The sequence below is a fragment of the Bufo bufo genome, chromosome 9 (assembly GCF_905171765.1).
Source record: "Bufo bufo chromosome 9, aBufBuf1.1, whole genome shotgun sequence".
Classification (NCBI taxonomy): Eukaryota; Metazoa; Chordata; class Amphibia; order Anura; family Bufonidae; genus Bufo; species Bufo bufo.
In genome coordinates this window covers 22,110,696-22,130,672 of record NC_053397.1, presented here as the reverse complement: position 1 = coordinate 22,130,672, position 19,977 = coordinate 22,110,696, and the positions used below count along the sequence as shown (strand labels likewise).

Genomic DNA, 19,977 nt, shown 5'->3' with positions numbered 1-19,977 from the left:
TAAGCCAGAGATGGAGATTTCCCAATTAGTCTCTGGTTAAACAGCTGTTGCTAGACGGCGTTTAACATTCGTTATCCGAGCAAAGCACAATCTGATTTGGGCGTCTGAAATAAAGCCAGAGTCTGCAAAATAATAGCTCAATTACATAGTGTGATAGATATAATCAGATATAGAAACTTCTCATGAGGACACTGCCTTTTAGAGTGGACAGCGGCTCAAAAAGAGGGACCCGGCCAAGGCCCTTCATGGCAGTAGATTGCCTCCTATACATGCCTGCTTCTCAACATCTGAGTCCCAAATAAAGGACCATTTTAAGCTCCACCTCCAAGTCTACACGGGAACGCCTCTTTTAGACATATACGCATTAGCTACGCCTCTTTGTGGTCCTGTTTGTAAGATGTTCCCACAAATACAGGACTGTACGTTGGTATCTAAATATCTATCTATTGTAAAAAGGTACAAGGAATCATCGTGGATGATAGGTACGTGTCACCGAGGTTCCTGGCTCGGTGGAGTAAGAGCCGGTTTTTATGTGTCAGCAGCAGTTGCTGTCTGACGCCTTAATACTTAGTATGGCTGTATAGCTGATCCGGGACAGCTCTTACTTTGAGTAGTCAAAGTGCTGGGTGGGTGACTACTCCCCATGTACAAGGCCGTGTTTCCCAGGCCTAAAAACCAGCCAGCACTGCCAGGTCAGGAGTCTGACAGTGGAGCTCAGGAGGTGTGTGTGTGCTGGGATCTGAGGCTTGTGCCGTGCTGGAGGGCTGAGACCCGTCTGTAAGGGAAATCGGCCCCTAAAAGCCTGCTATGGACTGCTGGAGGCAGAACTGCCAACAAGGTGATTTTTGTGGACTTTCCATTGTGTGTGAACTAAAACCAAGACTGCAAAGTGACGTTTTGTTTTTGCTTTGTGTGTGAATAAACACGGAAGTTTGATTTAAAAACTGGTAATTTGCCTCTATTCCTGCGTCCGCACACCCTGTCTACCAGAGCGAACCCCCACACTATCTATCTATCTAATATCTGACATTTATCTCATATCTGAATTTCTGTCATCTATCTAATCTAATATCTATTCATTTATCTCACATCTAAATATTTATCTATATATTTTTCTCATATTTATCTAAATATCTAACTTATATCTAAAATGTATCTATCGATTTATGTAATATCTATCAATCATCTATCAATATTCTATTATCTATCTTCTATCTCATTATCTATCTTTATCTATGACTTGGGGCTCATGCACACAAACATATTCTTTGTCCGTTCTGTTTTTTTTACAGGTCCGTATAAGGAACCATTTTACTTCAATGAGGCTTGAAAAAAGACAGAAATTACTCAGTGTGCATTCTCCAGATCATGCTTGTCATCAGTCCTAATTTTCAGGGGACGGTTCCATAAACTGGACAACAAAAGGAGTGGGGTTTATAGTAACTCATATCACATGGGGCGTTACCTAGTAATTATTGGGATGTTCCCCTGTAGGAAAGAGAGGGGCTTAACCATCTACTGGTTTGAGCTTCATTACTTCAAGATCCTTTACGCGTGTTCAGTATAGAAAGTCTGGACTGTTGCATGTCGGACTAAAAGAATTTCACTGTACCGATATCATACGGTACTAATATGACCATAGTGACAATACACAGGTTCATCCCAGTTGTCCCACAGGGCATATGAATTACTGGCAGATCTGAGGAACATGACAAGTGCCCTCAGTTCATGGAAATTCCACCCCTGCAAATCCTGACTGTCTGGAAATAACAGGAGTTGACTTCACCAGCGACTGAATTATCCCAAATCTGTTTCTAATATATGCCCAACACATAATTTTTTACAACATGACAAGGAAAACAAACTTAATAAAAGGTTCCTGATCTTCTGTTACTCAGGCACACCAGATCATGATATGTTTATAATTTTTGGTCTATGATATCACTTATGTAACAACGGCTGGCTGATAGAAAAACAGTTCCTAGGAATGACATCACCTCGCCTGGGCCCTAATTGTACAAAACATTGAAAGCTAAAATATCTTCCACACTTCACGTTAACAAGCACAAGGTTTTATTTATTTTTTAAGAGCGTTTGGAGAATGGATTCATTTTCCTTTTTTCCTTCTGATGTTGAAATTTCCACTTAGGTACATGTTTTTTAAATTGATGGATTTAAGATCCAAACTCTGTCTCTACATACGTTTTAGGCCTCTTTCACACGACCGTTTTTTCCCCCCGTTTACGGGCCGTTTATTGCGTTCCGTATACGGAACCATTCATTTCAATGGTTCCGCAAAAAAAAACGGAATGTACTCCGTATGCATTCAGTTTCCATATTTCCGTTCCGTTGAAAGATAGATCATGTCCTATTATTGCCCGCAAATCACGTTCGGTGGCTCCATTCAAGTCAATGGGTCCACGAAAAAAAACGGAACACATATGGAAATGCATCCGTATGTCTTCCGTATCCACACCGCTTTTGCGGAACCATCTATTGAAAATTTTATGCCCAGCCCAATTTTGTCTATGTAATTACTGTATACTGTATATGCAATACAGAAAAACGGAAGGGAAAAACGGAAAAGAAACACAACGGAAAAATGCACTGCAAAACACTGAAAAAAGCCATATGGTCGTGTGAAAGAGGCGTAGGGACTCCTGGGCCTAGATGCCAAATCTGAAAAAAAACAGCTCCACCCCAACAAATACTCCATTCAAAACATAGCGGTCTTCTTAAAGTGGGAACTTCAGAGAGGTGAGGGTCTTGATGGGAACTCCTTTCCATTAGCCGGATTGAAGAGCTGATAACAGGCATTGGCTTTTGATCTGGAGCACCCAACCCATCCTGCAGGAAAAATGTCTGTCTATGGTTGTTATTGCGAGTGGGGGTGGGGGGTCCTGAAGCCAAACCTGTAGCGATCAGTTGAGCACCAAGATGACTGTGACTGTATGGGACAACCCCCCTAAGTTGCAGAAGGACATTTGGGACCAAGGCCAATATGAATGTGTAACCCCTGCACCCTCTAGGCATAGAGGGTACTATGGAGTTTTTGGGGGGGGGGAAATGGCCATGAAGGAGACAATAAAAGTTGAGTATTATATTAACTGAATAGCATCAGAGCAAAAAAGTCCAGTTATCTGATATTTTATGGTCTGGAAATCCAGATAACCCAGAAGCAAAAATAGTCCTTTTGGAATGGGAACCTGTCATCAACTTTATAGTGACCGTACTGAGGGCAGTATAAAGTAGTGACAGAAATGCTGGTCTCACCAGTCTGTTACTCATGAGCTAAAAGTAAGTGGTTGCCAAGAACCAGTATCACAATCATTGCAGCCCAGGCCTAGAAAAGAGTCAAATCTACTTGTGAAGAGTCATGGTTATTCATAATCTCTCCTGCTCTCTTACCCATCTGCTGATGACTGACAGTCTTCTACCTAGTTTTCTCTCTAGGAGAGAACTGCCAATCATCAGCAGATGGGTGAGAGCGCAGGAGATTAGGAATAACCAGGACTCTTCTCAGGTAGATTTGACTCTTTTCAAGGCCTAGGCTGCAATGATTATGATGCTGGTTCTCGGCAACCACTTACTTTAAGCTGATGTGTAACACACCGCTAAAATCAGCATTTCTGTCACTACTTTATACTGCCCTCAGTATGGTCAGCATAAAGTTGATGGCAGGTTCCCTTTAAGTCCAAAAGTTGGTAATTCCTTGCCAAAGTTTCAACATCTCCTTAGGATCATGGTCTGTGTGGGTGCTTCAAGAGTTTTAAGGATTTATAGTCAAACAGCCAACCCATTTTTGAATCAGTAGTTCCCTTCTTCAGGGTATATTGACGACATTACATCTCCATAGAGCTTTGCCTCAAAATCTCCTGAACTTTAAAAACTGGCAAAGCCGTTATTTACACACTGTGTTTCTCAGATATTGGCAATAATCCTCTTTGATGCAATAATCTGAGATTTCAGGGATTATACAGTAGCTGTAATGATTGCAAATTTTGAGCCCTGTTATGATGGTCACCAATACATCCAAACATAATAACAGAGGGGAAAATGGGCAGAAAAGATAACAGGGATGTCAATTGTTTAGTCAGTTTCAATGTCTTCCCCCCTCCAAATAAAAAAAAAAAAATACAATATTGAGCTGGAATTATAAAATATATTAAACACTATTTTGTAAAATTGGAAATTAGAATAATAAAAAATGACCTCTGAATGCTCTGGATGCAAGACCATGATGTAATATGGCAAAGAGATGAACAGTTTTGAAATAGGAAACTAAAGACCCTTCCAGGTGCCATGGTATATTCTAGTAACCTACCACTATTTCAGAATATGAGATTCAAATTATGGTTTCTAGGTTTAGGATGGAGGGATTTTGGTAGAATTTGTTTACAGCTCAAGGGAAAATTTCAAAAAGGTTCTGGTTGTACTGAAGACCACCCAAAATAGCATTTAAAAAATGGTCTTCTAGGAGAAGTGGTCTTGTGAAAGAAAATATGCATAATAGACAAGAGAACTGAAAACCTGTCTGGATAAAGGAGTGGGGGGGGGGGGGCGGGGGGGGGGGGGGTCACTATATCTTGACTGAAGACCTACTGGCCAACCTCCATCTCCTGCAGCCCAAAAATGCAGTTGATCTAAGTTGCCCAAGACAGGATATCCACCTGGGCTGTGCTCTAAACATCCAAACTGCTGAAGGCTGAACTTACCAATGGACGCACATAACGGTAAGAAGACACAACCCATAGTGATCGCTCATACCAATCGTTAAATAATAGTACCATGGCGTTCTATTAAAAAAATCCCAAAGTTCCAGGCAGGAGATAGATTATAGTTCAAGTGAACTGATGGAGAAGAACATTGAAAACATCTTTAGAGATGTCATATGGTATTCTCATAGAAGCCACTTCTCCAGTCATCCAGCTCCTTATTATTTCTCGCTCTTGTACCTGGGCACTGTGCCAGGGGTGTAGGACTTGCCCCTCACTGTCACTGCTGTTTGAATTGCATTTGCACCAACTGCTGTTGTTGTAGGCTTCAGGAAATTTTTCGAAGCACTGGACCGGCTCCAATGCTGTGCTCTAATGAGTTGCAGGCTGGAGCATTTTGTGTGCATATGTCACGCCTGTGCCACGGAGCTTTAAAAGCCGAGAAGAGTTGGAAAAAGAGAAAAAAACAGTAGTTCAAAAATGTTCTGCCTTCTCAAATTGAGAGAAAATCAACCTCTGCACTTTATCAGAAATTCCTGCAGACCTACCAAATTAAAAACGAGGTGGCTTCAATCACCCACAGAGCTCCTCCCATGGAAGCGTGCAAAGCCCTACATCACTTGACCCCAGCATGCCCCGTCTTCAGCCACCGTTGACTATTACTTATGCAATCCTTAAATCAATTTATCATGTGAAATTTTTTTAAATATAATTCTCATTAGAGGCCTTGAGAATGGAGCCCCGTTTCTGCAAGGAGGGGTTGAAGGGGGATGAAGTTTAGACAGGATTATTTCATGATGCACATATTTTCAGTCTTAGACGTAGGTCATCAGGGGTGTCATTTCCTCCCGAGACCTCACGCAGATCCAGGACTTAACTTGTTAAAAGTATGAATCATATCGTTCATGGTGGGACACGAGCTTCTTTGTGCTTCGCCATATAAAGCAGGCGCATTAAGCATCCTGTGGAATAACCTAAGAAGAATACGAAGTCAGCAGCACAAGGGGTAAGGTGACCTCACACTCAGTGGTCCCTTCTCTTAAAGGGGAAATGTCCGCAATTAATAAGCAGGAAGTGTTTTGACTTTATTTCTCTATAAACGTTGAGTAAACATGCCCTCGCTTTACACACGCTGGGAGTAATTTCAGGAGAAGCCAATTACCTTGTCAGGATGTTGTGACTTTAAGAGGAAACTGCAGTATTTGGAGGAGAACATAGAAACTCCTTGCAGAGTGTGTGTCCTGCTTGGTATTAAAGCCACAGCCTTGAAGTAGCAAAAAATGACATTAGCTAGACCATTCATCTTTATCACTGGATGGAAATGCTATACTACTTGTTCAAGCAAGGTTAGACTTAAATAGAATAGTGCCCCTGGTGGACATAGTGGAAATAACACATTTTAATTTACTATTCTTTATTGTATGTTTTTATTCTTTTTGATTGCAAGCTAGAAAACGTGATAGTTCTATGTTGCTTTTAGGTGGGCACAGTTGTGTGTCTTCAAAATTTATCTTGCAGTGATTTAAAGGGGTTTTCCAAGATTTTTTTTAAATGATAACCAATTCTCTGGATAGGTCATCAGTATCTGATCGGTGGTGGTCCGACATACAGGACCCCCGCTGATCTGCTGTTTTGAGAAGGCACCAGCGCACGCAGAAGCCCTGCGGCCTTCTCGCAGCTTTGCCCAAGTCATGTGATGTCATATTCATTGATCACATGACCTAGGCGCAGCTCAGCCCCATTGAAGTGAATGGGGCTGAGCTGCAATACCAAGCACAGCCACTATACAATGGACAGCGCTGTAGTTGGTGAGCTAAGAGAAGGCAGCAGTGCTACTGTGAGGGCAGCTGCCGTCTCAAACAGCTGATGGATGGGGTCCCATGTGTCGGACCCCCACTGATCAGATACTCATGACCTATCCTCTGTTTAAAAGTCTTGGAAGACCCCTTTAAATCGTATTCATTAAGTTACTCCGATATTTTTGTTTCTTGTCTCATGAGGACAAAACGGCAGCTACCACACTCTTAATGAACACAGGAGAAGAATATTCTATCCCTGCAAAGGCATGTGTACAGATAGATGAGAGATGGGATGGATCTATGCTCCTGCAATGCTGATCACTGGCAGAAGGGTAAAAGACAGTGTAAGTAGACCAGAGCGCCTCCTGCTGGCAACAGAATGTAAAATTCCAAAATTGCGCAATGGTCCCAAAAGGAGGAGGATTAGTCCGAATGATCACATATCACAATGGTATGGGTACATTTTTACAGTCCAAAAGGCAGATGATGATTATCAATTTGTTTTTGCTGCCTGATAGGGGTAGAGGTCCATTAGGCAAAGAATACTGAGATTTTATTGTATTCTGGCCATTGGGTATGTAGACTTTTGCAACCATTTTGTATCGCTCCAATACAATAAAAAAAAATAAGCAACATTGCAACTAGTCTTAATTCCAAAACATCCTACTGTACTGCGTATGCAGGTCCCATGCAGATCTCTGTGTTCCCATGGTTACAAATAACAAACTAGTTTGTGACTTGACCCATTCTTACATGATTCTACTTCATACTGACGAGAGGCAACCACCCCGAAACAGCGGTCTACGGATGGATATCTGGATTGGCTATTTACTCCTGTCAAGTCCCAAGGTTTGTTAGAAAGTCTTTTAATTTTGACTCACAGGGAGCCACTTCCAAAAAGATGGCGCCAGTGAGATGGTTCTCTTTTTTTTTTTAATACCTCTTTCAACCTTCTTAGGCTGAGTTCACATCACCATTTAGCTTTCTGTTCTTCTGATCCGTCAGAAGAAGAGAGAGAGAGAAAAAAAACAGGATCCTGTATAAAATCGGATCCTGTTGCATCAACGGTGATCTGCTTCAGCCATTTCCATCTGAGATCCGTTTTTTTAGACGGAAAAAAAGTACTGCTTGCAGGACTTTTTTCACCATCTAAAAAAACTGATCTCAGATGGAAATGGCTCAAACAAATGAAAACTGATGCAACAGGATCAGTTTTTTTTTTACAGGATCCTTTTTTTTAAAAATTTCTCTTCTTCTGACAGATCAGAAGAATGGAAAGCTAAACAGAGAATTTGAACTCAGCCTTACATGTGGTACTCAAATCTCTCTAGGTTGGCAAGAAGAGGAGGCCGAGGAAGTGGAACAACACTGCAAAATTAGATTATGCACAAGAATTGTCTGTAACCGTGGCGACACATAGGTCGAAACAAGGGTTGTATGCGCAAAACATATTTTTAATGTTAACTAATTGCAAAATCTTTTAATGTTACTTTAGAGGCAAGAAAAAAAATTGTTCGAAAAGTGGACATACCCTTTAAGACAGAATGTAAAAATAGTCATATTGGTAAGATCAGAAAACTCCTAGAGGAGGAATAAGGGATACAAATTCCCCAGATAGGGGCTTGAAAGTTTTTAAAAACTGGATCAGATTGGATAAAATAATAAAATAAGGGAAATCCACCTTCCTGTTCCCCCGCTACTCCCATTCCATGGTTTTCCAGGTCCCTGATGATTTCAACTTCCTGGATCCCATCTTGTCACACAGGAAACTCCTGCTCAGCCAATCACTGGTTGAGGTGGGTCATCACTGCAGATTATGATTGGCTGGGCAGGCATTTTTTTCCAGGGACCTGGAAGGAGAGGCCAGTAAGGGAAGTATCAGAACATAAAAGTGACTATCCTATACTTTATTGTTTTACACTGATCTGAGCTGTTTTTAAAAACGTTCTAGTCACAACCAGTCGGCGCTCCACAATGCTTCACATGGTGCTTGTGTCCAGGGAGAGCATTCCAAAATACAGAACTCAGAAAAGGCCGGCACTTACTTCTTTTTCTTTACAGATTTTTACAGGTTTATTGCAGCATCAATATGCCAGACGCGTTTCGGCTCAGGCAAGAGCCTTTTTCAAACATACAAGTCTCGCGCCTGAGCCGAAACGCGCCACACATTGATGGTGCGATAAACTTGTAAGTAGTAAGTAATAATCTTTTCTGAGTTCTTTAAAAACTTTCTTCAACTCCTGAAAACCCCTTTAAGGTAGGAGGGTGTAGACGTTGCAGTCACCTCCGGGCCTGAGGGCACCCAAAAGTCCCCCTGCCACATCTGAGCAGACCAATACTGTAAGCAATATATAATAGTTAGGGGAACCAGTTGCAGACTTGCGGTCCGGGAGCATCTAGTTCTCCTCCGACCCCAGAAAACAGGATTTCGTGAAATAAAACCTTCTCCACCTGGCTCCGGAATTGAAATATGTACCGTTATCACATCCCTTCAGCAAATATCCCAATGTAACGTCCTTAATCTAAGCATTAAAGAGCTGAATGAGGAATCCTGTTGCGACAACATCTTAAACCCAGTGGTACACGATATAAGCCACGCTAGGTGGTGATGGACTCCCATGATTCCTTGCAAAGGAGAAGCCCCAGATCTCCCTAATCTGAAACGGTACAAAACTCCACACCGCTTCCTCCCACAACACAAGTGGACTATCAGCAAGGGTCCGGCAGTGTTATTTCTCATTAATGCTTTTTTTTTTTCCCTTTTTTCTTTTTTTTTACTCCCGATCCTGTGGTTCTCATAATTAGTTACCTGGGGCTGCAATCCAATTTGAAGTGATGACAAGAAAGTGATCCATGAAAAACTAATAAGTTAAATCCAATTTCAGCCATCCTCTAATTAAATGCACAAGGAACTAATGACTCAAGCCCTACCATTCCAGTGATAATGGTAATTAGCGAGGTGGGAGTCACTTTCTTTTCTGAACACCGTAGGTGTAAAGCACAAGGTAAAATGGCAGGAGCACTGTTAATTACATATGTCAGTTTGCTATCAATTTACACGTATTTGACCAGTCAAGTCCGCTTCCTTTGTTTTAATTTTATTCCCTGGTAATCATAACATTATCTATGATCTATTATCTGCAACACTCATTTGGCCTCGAAAATATCCTTTGATACCAGATTTGCAGCAAGGATGGAAAAAAATAATAATCACAGTTTCCTTGAGAGAAGGAAGACCCAAGAAGAGACGTTCCACTTGGAGAGTAGATGATTCTCTGCTTCCTTCAGGCTGGCAGAGAAGAATCAGCCAGGAAAAGTTTGATCGGTCATCCACGGGATCGAGTAAACTGGCCAGTTTATAGAAAAAGGGGATCGTGCAAGAATGGGGAAGGTTTTGGTAAAAGGTCCCACTTGGTCGGGCCTGTAAAGCTTACTTATCTGATTCCCGCTACTTCTCCTCCAGGCCTCTAATGTTCTGCTAGGCTTCCCTCAATGTCAACATCTGATTTGGAATCATCACAGCCAATCACTGGCCGCGGCTAAGACCTAATCCCTTTGCATCATGTGACCATCTGTCATGACGTGAGGGATGTCGGTCACCACCGGGACCAGCGATTGGCTGTGGTGATGTCACGCCAGATGTTTACAATGAGGGAGTTCAGCCCAGGCCTAGAAGAGAAGGAGCAGGGAGCCAGCGCCAGGAAGCAGATAAGTAATCTTCTCTTTACAGGCCCAGCCAAGTGGGATGGTTTTCCAAAACCCTCCCCGTTCTTGCACAATCTCTTTAAGGGTATTGTCCTATTACACAACTGGATAAGTGTTTAATTGGTGGGGATCCAACCATTAGGGCCCCTGCCGATCATGAGAATGGGGGCCCCTGCTCCCTGTTTGAATGGAGCAGCATACATGCAGGTGTGTCCACTGCTCAATTCAAGGATAGTCTCCAGCAGCTCGATGGAGCTGGATGAAGCACTCTGGTCCACAGGTTGTGCTTGGCATTGTAGTTTAGCCCCATTTATTTGTCATAAGCAATAATACCAGACACAACCTAAGAGTGGTCCTGTTATGGGGGCCACGTTTATTTCAAGGGAGTCTTTCAGGTAGTTTTCACTAATCTAACTACTAACAATTGCCATTGGCAAGTTGTACAAGCATGCTAAACACACCTTTATGTTATTTACCTCTTTATTGAATGTCCCAGAAAAGTGCTTTTAATCCTATGAAAAACTGTAAATGCCTAAGCCCGCCGTCCTTCCCCATTGTGTGCTCCTTCCCTAAGCTTCCAAAGTTTCCTCCCCTTTCCACTGACCTCATGACGATGCAACGCTTCTGCGCTGTCTGCATCAGGGGAGGAAGTCTTGAGAGCTTGGCCTGGGCACTTTCCAAAGCAAAGCTGGGCACTTGAAAACTATTTTTCACAGTTTTAAATGTGATTTTACTGGAAATTTTTTTTTTTTGTCTTTTTTTTGTTTTTAAGAAGAAATGTCCACCTTGACCCATTAAAAGTAGTCTTTCCAAATTGACAAGTTGCTCTTAACATTCTACAGTTCCTGTCTGTTTCACCCCTGGGGGGAGTTGTAGTGTAAACATGCCAAAAGTGTGTGTGGGGGGGAGGGGATTCCACATTTCTTTTCTTTTTTTTGGGTTGTTGTTTAAAAGATATTTCACCACATCAGCTTCCCCAGGTCTGAACAATGAATCCCAGTTTATGGGTCATGACCAGTTCATCGAGGGGTCAAGTCAGGAACAGACCTGCAGAAAAATAAAGATAATGGAAAAAAGAGACAACATTTTTAAGTGTCTATAAATTGTTTTTACGATGTCTTTTTGGATTTGATTTATTCTTGGGGTCAGTGCCAGAGTGGGGTACGGCATTATATGTCCATCGTAAAACATCCTTCATGGAGTGAACAATGGAGAAAGGATCTAGTGATCTACAATAGTAGTAGTTTTGAGAGCAGATGAACGTTCTGCTGTGGTGGAGGACTCTCACTTTAGTTCTCAAACAAAAATGTTCATTAATTGGTTAATTACTAAACTGGTGGTGGAGTCTTACTGTGTGGTTAACAAGGCTTTGAGTCTCTATTGCTCTACACCATATGCTGTGAATGTTATCACACGGGTCGGGCTCATCGTACAGCTCTCCATTCTATAGAACAAGTTTGTTTTCTATCGTTCTTTAGGGTAATTATAAATATCAAAAATAACTATGGCTACTCATCACTAATCATGCAGAGCCATACAAATTAAATTACAGGGCTTTTCTGGGACTTGGATACTTATGAACTCTCCTCAGGACATATCAATTTCCTCAACAATCAACAGTTTTTGTGCAGTCGTCAGCACCAGAAACTATATTGTCATCAGAAGGCACTGTGTAATTTGAATGGGGACGGAGCTGCAGTACTCCAGCATGACCACTAAGCCATGTGCTTGTGCTTCTGGCTCTGTACCTATAGGTGGGGGTGAGGGATGTTAGACCTCCACCGATCTGATATTGATGACATATCCTAAGAAGAGGCCATGAATATCTAAGTACTAGAAAAGCACTTTAATGCTGGCTGAACCCGCTAATTCTGGTAGGACTGGCAGACCTTCTTATGTGCCCAGTCCTTTGTTCTCAGAAGTATCTGGTAGCAGCTTACTGTCTACGCCCTACTGACAACAAACCAAACTTGTACAGAAAGAATAACTAAAGGTGACTGTCCAGATTTAGCTTTCTGTGGTCAACTGGTATATCCACTCTTCTTCTAGGCCTAGTTCTATGACTTAGCACTATTCTCCATGTTTCCAGGTCACACAAAATGCATAAAAACTGAATATAGATTCACTTTTAACTAGTAACAGACTCGGGTTCTTTGGGCCCACCTGTGGAATTATTCTGAGGACCATCCCTACATCTGTTCAAAATGTACACTTTTGATTGTACCATAATCTATGTTGTTGTGATCGTACACAAAGGACATATCATCAAAAAGAATGAATAGGTCATTTGTAAATCATCCCATGATTAGACCCTAGTGGCAAATGATTGGCTCCAAAGTCAGCTCCAAAAGGCAGTTGTTTTCTGCTGGACCTTTGGGGTCCATTACAGAGTCAGAGCTTTGGTCCACTGGAAGATCCTTATATCCATATAATGAAAAGTCCAGGTAACATATCTAAATTAGTTTAGCCACGCTCAGATGATTTAGGGCATGTTCACATCTGCGTTAGAGGGTCCGCTACAGATTCTGCCAAAAAAGAGGGGCCAAAAAAGTCCTGCATGCAGGACTTTCTTTTCAACTAAAAATGTGGACACCTAAACGGATCCCATTATAGCCAATGGGGTGCTGAATATGGCTCTTTTATTATGTTTATTGTTCTGCTCCTATAAAAGAGCAGAACGACGGAAATAACTAGCAGTGGTGTGAATGTGCCCTTAGTCTGGTTTCACTTGAAAAGTAATATGGGCTCATTTTTCTGACTGGGTTACCGTGCAAATCCTGGCCCAACTGTTGGTCTAGTGCGTTATAATCTAAGGTGGAGGGACATGAAATTTTACAACGGGGAAAATTTCAAAAAAGGAACGAAAACAAGAGGTTTTAGTGCCCAAATCTAAAAGCATCATAGAGATGGTCATCATCCTGCCTAATTTTTCCACATATAGAATTATTTAATAACAGGTTTGCTAGTGAATCATTTCAAATTCTAATCTAAACCATTAACAATAAAAGTTAAAAGACTGAAAATAATAATAATACAAAAATAGCCATTAAGAAAATTAAATGTCGCAAATCCTCACCGTTTTTAAAAATATTTTTCAACTTTTTGATTTCATCACAAGCCCCAGTTTCAATTCTAAAATCAATTACATGAAAATAAAGGTTCAAATTCTCAAAAGGGGGGGGCAAATAATAACTGAAGTCGACAATCATCGAGATCGGAGACGGAAACGCTACAAAGGATCTCATATGAATGACACTTGGTATGTTCACAGTTTCATCAGACATTGGTTTTTACATTATCCAACCAATACACTACTACTTCTCCCTGAATAGCACATTGTCATTTTTACCGGAGCGCTCTCTCTCTCAAATAAAAAAAAAGCGATTTCTAAGAAGAATTTTTTTTCTAATTTCTTGTATACAGCAAAGACTCTAAGAGTGAAGAATGAGTAAAGAATGGGCAGTCATTTGAATCAGTGAGTGACAGACTGGGCTAGCTCCCTGTATACATTAATAAATTAGAATTTTAATTGTGTCTCTAACTACGGGAGATGCTCCAGCCGTCTAATATGTACCAACAATTGGCAATGTTACGGAATCTGCATTGTGGCCTCCTTCGTTGACCCCAGTAACACAATTCCCAGTCTGAGGACGGAAACCGTTTAGTTTGATCCTTTCAACTTATTTGAATCCTGACAAATAAGCTCACAGCTGAAAGGTCAGCCCAGCCATATTTCATCCTCTCCAGTTATTCCTGAGACATCTGCACAACAAAGCAGTCATTTTAGTACCTGACTTTAGACCTGGCTCATACAACTGCCGGCGTACAATTGTCCCCCAGTGAAAGTCTATTCAAAAGGCATAAGGATCAGCAAATAAAATATTTTTAGAAGTGATAATTCACATGGCTTGGCTCCCCGCACACTTTCCAGACATTTCTCGAGACAGTAATGAAGAGGATTGTTACTAGGAAATGAAGAGGAGTGTTGAACGCTGAACATCCACTTGGCTATAAACGCCTGTGCATTATAATCTGCGGTGGAGGGACGTGAAATTTTACAACGGGGGAAAAATTTTAAAAAAGGAACGAAAACAAGAGGTTTTACAACGTGAAATTAATATTATGATGACGGAAGGAGCTAGACGATGACTGTAATGATTATACATCTAAATTGCATAGAAACACAAGCTAGATCAGATTTTATTAAAAACTAAAATTCCTATAGATTATTGGGAATTTTGGGGACAGAAGGAGAGAAGGGAAACAATTCATGGGGCTGAACACTTGGAATTGTGACTTAGATTTATCAAAGGGGACTTGGGTTACTTTCACATCAGCAGCTTGGCGTTTCGGCCGGCAATTTCAGCAGACAATGCCAGGAATCGGCCAGACAAAAAACAATCCGTGTATATTTGCCGGGTAGCGGACAGATCTTTGCAAGACCCCATTATGGTAAATGAGGTCCAGCGGGAAGGCGGCAGTATCCGGCAATACTGAATCCGGAGAACTCCGGCAGGCTGTTCTCAACCGAAACAACCTGCCGCAGATGTGAAGCTAGCCTTAGGCCCCTTTCACACGAGCGAGTTTTCTGCGTGGCAGTGCATTTTCACTGATGGTTGCTAAGAGATGTTGAGTGTAAACCTCCAGTTTTTTTATCACGAGCGTGAAAAATGTATCAAAACGCATTGCGCCCCCTTCAGAAAAAACTGAACAACTGAACGCAATCGCAGACAAAACTGACTGAACTTGCTTGCAAAATGGTGCGAGTTTTACTGAACGGACCCTGAACGCATCCAGATCTAATCCATCACTCTCGTGTGAAAGGGGCCTTAGGGTCAAGATGAAGATGTATCTAATATTGATTTGGTCTCAAGGGTGTAAAAAAATAAATAAATTTCACCTCCACAAAAAAAACATTACACCTTTTCCACCATACATGTGGCACTGCGGACGACTTATGAGACATTGATCTCCATTTCAGTGCTACCAAATTGGGGGCTGAGGTTTAGCTTCTACCCAACATCTAAGGGTCCATTCACACGTCCGCAAAATTAGTCCGCATTTGTTCTGCAATTTTGCGAAACGGGTGCAGACCCATTTATTTTCAAAATATGCAGACAGCACACAGTGTGTTGCCCGCATCCGCACTTCAGTTCCGCGACCCCCCCCCCCCCCAAAACAATAGAACATGTCCCAAAACAATAAAATGCATTTTTCATTATAGTGCCGGCCATGTGCAGTACGCAAAATGCGGAACGCACATGGCCGGTGTCCGTGTTTTGCGGATCTGCAATTTGTGGACCGCAAACGCTTGCGGCCGTGTGAATAGACCCTAAGGATACATCCACCCATACCTGAATAATTTGGTGACTAATTTTGACACAAATTCTGCGTCATTCATACTGCCCCTTGAATAGCATACATATACGGCCAAGTTGATAATCTAATGTGTATGAGGGACCTCTCGAGGGTAAGAGAATCAGGTATTGTGCATCTCAACATATTCGGCTCCGTAAGGTTTACCTCCCTCTAAGCACTGAAATAAACATTCTAGCTTGGCTGGGGCAATCGGGACCTAAAAAGCCTTCAATTGACAGCTTAAGAAAAATCTTCTCTGGTCTCCCTTTGTAGAGAGAGAAACATATGAAGGTTACTGGTACAGCAGGCTGCCTTCCAGCCAGAAACTATTGTGATATAACTGTTTTTATAATTTGATAATTGGATTGCCATATCAAACATTGCAGCATCAAACAAGTGAAAGAAAAATCAGGATCAGTATTAGCTATTTTGGTGTCCATTAAATGGTCACACAACTCTTCATAAAGCAATAGTTCAGGTGAATGTGAGATACTTTGTAATATATGTTATCAGAGAAAAATCCCTAGTTCAAGAATTATTAGCGGTTTTCTCTATGCTCCCCTCTTCTAAGCCAACTTTCTCCCTGAAATTTGTGAGAAATCCATTGTGTGAGACCAAGACAGGCTGTCCGCTCACTAAAGGATCAGATTGCATGATCCAATAGAAGTCTATAGAGAGGGGAAGGGATGTGTAGAGAGAAACTGAGAGACAGACAACAATGGAATGATTCTGCAGATTCAGTAGTTAATAGTAAGTGCTATGTTCCATCCCAAGTGCTTTATTCATATCTATACTGGTCAGGACTTCTATATTATTCCCTATATGGTGCTTCTGGGTGACTCCAAGTGAGGAAGACACAGGTATCAGCATGTGCTGTCTCCATAATCGATGGGGAATAGCTTTTCTCCACCCACTAGCTAACAGACAACTGATTATTAGAGATGCAACATGCAAAGGAGAAAACAAAAAAAAAAAAAAGAAAGATACAGGTCATATAATTGTTAGTTATAGCACAACCACTCATGTGGCAACCTACTTTGAAAAGTTATCTGAAATGACAGGTACAAAGGAATCTTTGAGTTGAGTGACTGTCTACTAATCTAGCAAGTGACAATCTAAAAATGTTATGCTTAAGGTAGGTTCACATTTGTCATGAAGGTAATTCGATATTCTGTTACGACAGAGGAGCAAGCTACCACAGTAAACATATCCAGCATAGCCGGATACCACCGCCACTGCCAGATATCCATTGACTATAATGGGATCCAGTGGCTTTTCAGCATTAATGCTGGCTTTCGGCTAAATCTGGTGGTGCCCGGTAGCGTGCGGTGGTATCCAGTTTTGCCGGATACAGTGACTCAAGTAGTCTGTCTCTTTACCAGAACAGACCACTTTTATCGCAGATATGAGCATAGCCTCACAATGAAGAAAAACTTTTTCCCACATATTGTTGCTTGTGGTCAGTTTTCTTATCTATTCAACCTTCTCAATTTGCCTCTCAAGCGTTCCTGTTTACCTTGTGCAGTAAAACAATAGTGCTCAGTCACGTGGATTATACGTCTCTATCACTAAAAGTCAATAAGTCACTTAAACTGCATTATTATTGCAACAGTCGAGTTAATCATTGCCATAAAGTCAAACTATGTAGAGGTGGGATAAAGACAGGAGCACAAAAAATCTATACTATCCATAACTGAAAGTCAATAAAACTTAGCATCTGTGTCCTAGTTTCCCAAAGTGATTTAGTAGGCCATACCCAGTGATGGCCTCCTTTCAGTGCAGTGAACCTTTACACATTAGTCATGGACGTTCACGTGGATTCTACACAAGACCACCACCTGTGAGAGCGCTTGAATAACTATTCAAAATAAAAATTTTGGATCCATTTTTTCCAAGCTACCACCAATCAGTGTGGTTAAATGTAAAAAATCCTGTTCTAAAGGTAACCACCCTGGTGATCAGCTGAGCAGGTCTAGGTACTGTAAGTCATCATCAGGGGAACATTTTCCCATGCTCTTCAAGGTGAAAGAGAAACTTGGGGGATCACTTACAAAATGTTATTTTCCTCCTGGTTCTGGACAGGGTTTTCTTACCTTATTGTCTGCTGCCTTGGACCAGATCTGAGCACCAGAGTTGATCAGTGAGCTAGGTCCCTTGTTGTCTAAATTGCCACAGTGGAAGGCACTTTTCCATTATGGCTCCCTGCTCTGGCTCATAGAAGAGTGTCCTTAGCAAGAGACCCTCGTCTATAATGTCTATTTGCCCAAATAGGAGAGGATACAACCCCATTCTCATTAATCTAAAGGAAAGCTCAGATGAACACTACTGTGTCTAGCACAGGGCTGAAGTCGAGGTGGTACAAGACACAGAGACCCTTTTCTTGGGCTTGTCGTGCACAATTCCCTTAACCTCTCTGCTTGATGTAACGCAGTATATCGGTTTTGTCCAGAGTGTTTCTCAAAATATGGCGTCAACAGCAAAAGATGATGCACTTTAACAAAATTAAGAGCTTGAACCTGAGAGAAAGGCAATCACACCAGTGTGAGCAAAGCCTAGTGCAGAAGGTTGTATGCTACACATGGGTCACATATACTATTTGGAAGTGATTGTGCTGCATATAGGCGGCATTGAATGAGTTTATCTCCAAGACAAAGACCACATTTGGCAGCTCTAGACTCCAGCCGAGCCAAAAGGTCTGATGTATATGCAATTTGTCTCGAAACACTCGCGTCCGACGTCTTCATGTGATATATTGTTTCTTTTGCAAATAAACTCCTCTTACAAGAGACAGGTCAACTCTTTCATTTATCAGTTTGGAGGAGCAGATCGTTCCTGCATCATTCATTTATTTGTGATTCATTCCAGGTTAAGTAGTAGTTTGGCAAAAGAACTGTACATTTGCAAAGGATGATGGGAGTTACAGTTCAGTAGGAATTTTAATAAAATCCATTAACCTAATTCAATGTTGCTACCGATGGTCAGGGAAGGCATATTTATGTTGACTTTTTAGTCTGTCCTAATCCCTTGAACCAATCAGATCCCGTAGCTTACAAAGGACATGTCATGAGCGAATCGAAGCATCTAAAGAGGAATTCGATCCGAATTTTAGGAAAGATTTGAATCACTGTGAAGTTGAATTTCTTTGTGCTTTGTGGTAACTAATCTATTTTTGCTGAAATGGCGGAAAAAAAATAAGAAAATACATGCTCATCTCATTCATTTGCATGGGAAGAGGCAGTCATGGCCATCTTGATTGCAGAAACCACACGAAATCTCTTGTGGGTTGACGTATGACAACGTTACCATGTCCGCTCAGATTTCGCACAGTGTCTTCATTCAAGATGGCCATGACGGCCTCTACGCAAGCAAATAGATAAGGTGAGTATTTTTTTGTTACCCTGATTAATCCTCAGATGCAGCGATCAGCGATGAAAGTGGTATCTGAGGGGTTCAATGATGGGGGGGGGTGGCACGATCGCCGTTCCCCGTCATCGCGCCCACTACATACAAAGGAATGTACTTTGTAGCTAATTAATTCGTCACTACTCGAATTTCTTTGTGAAATTCGGGAAAGCGTCCGAATCAAATTTTTCATAACTTCGCTCATCTCTAGTGGTCACAATTCAAGGTGATCAAGAACATGTAGACATCTTACTAACCATCTGAGTGAGCTATCTAACAGTCTAGGGCAACCTTATCCTCTCAAACCAACAAAAGGATGTCCTATCTCCCATACTGGGGCTGATGTATCAACACTGTGTTAGGGAAATAGTAATCTTGTCCAACTCAGCAGCTCTCATTGGTTGACACCAGCCACAATGCAATGTTTTCTCTGATACATGCAACCCAAGCACCAAGGTTGGAACTTTCTGTATTTAGGAATTGGAGGAACTAATAGCACATATTCCACATAAACATATTAACATTTTTCTAAAGTTTTAAAAGATCACCATCACTGTCTGACCACTCTGCCTTCTGAGCAGTACATAGTAAAATTCTCAATCTCTCAACAGTGTACAGTGAATAAACTAGTTTCTTACCTGGAGGGATGGTTGTTTGTCATTCCTCTTGTGGGCCTTTACTCCAGTACTTTGCTGCTGGTGTATTAATAGCTGCCGTGCAACTTGAAGAGCCTGAAATGGAAGGAGAAAATACAGTGTTAATAAGGGGACTTTAACCAACTTAAACTTTGTTAAAGGCCATTGGCCATTCAAGGTAAGAACTAAGCACTAGGGTTGTTTCGATACCAAAATTTTGATTCGGTTTCAATACCATAAAAAAGTATTGCGATACTCGATACCACACGAAAAAAATTAAACACCAAAAAAAAGCTGCGTGCATTCCGCATTTTATGGAATGTCTGGCCCATAATAGAACAGTCTGGACAAGGTGACAAAAAA

General features: G+C 41.5%; 1 protein-coding gene across 9 annotated transcripts in view; it reads right to left on the bottom strand.

The window, feature by feature from the left end:
* Positions 1-19,977, bottom strand: part of FOXP1 (forkhead box P1) — a 655,361-nt gene that overhangs the window by 146,772 nt on the left and 488,612 nt on the right. For all 9 annotated transcript variants that reach the window (XM_040408625.1, XM_040408629.1, XM_040408630.1 and 6 more), the window contains one exon: positions 19,618-19,710. In XM_040408625.1, the coding sequence (XP_040264559.1) occupies positions 19,618-19,710 (93 nt within the window). The remainder of the gene's footprint in view (positions 1-19,617; positions 19,711-19,977) is intronic.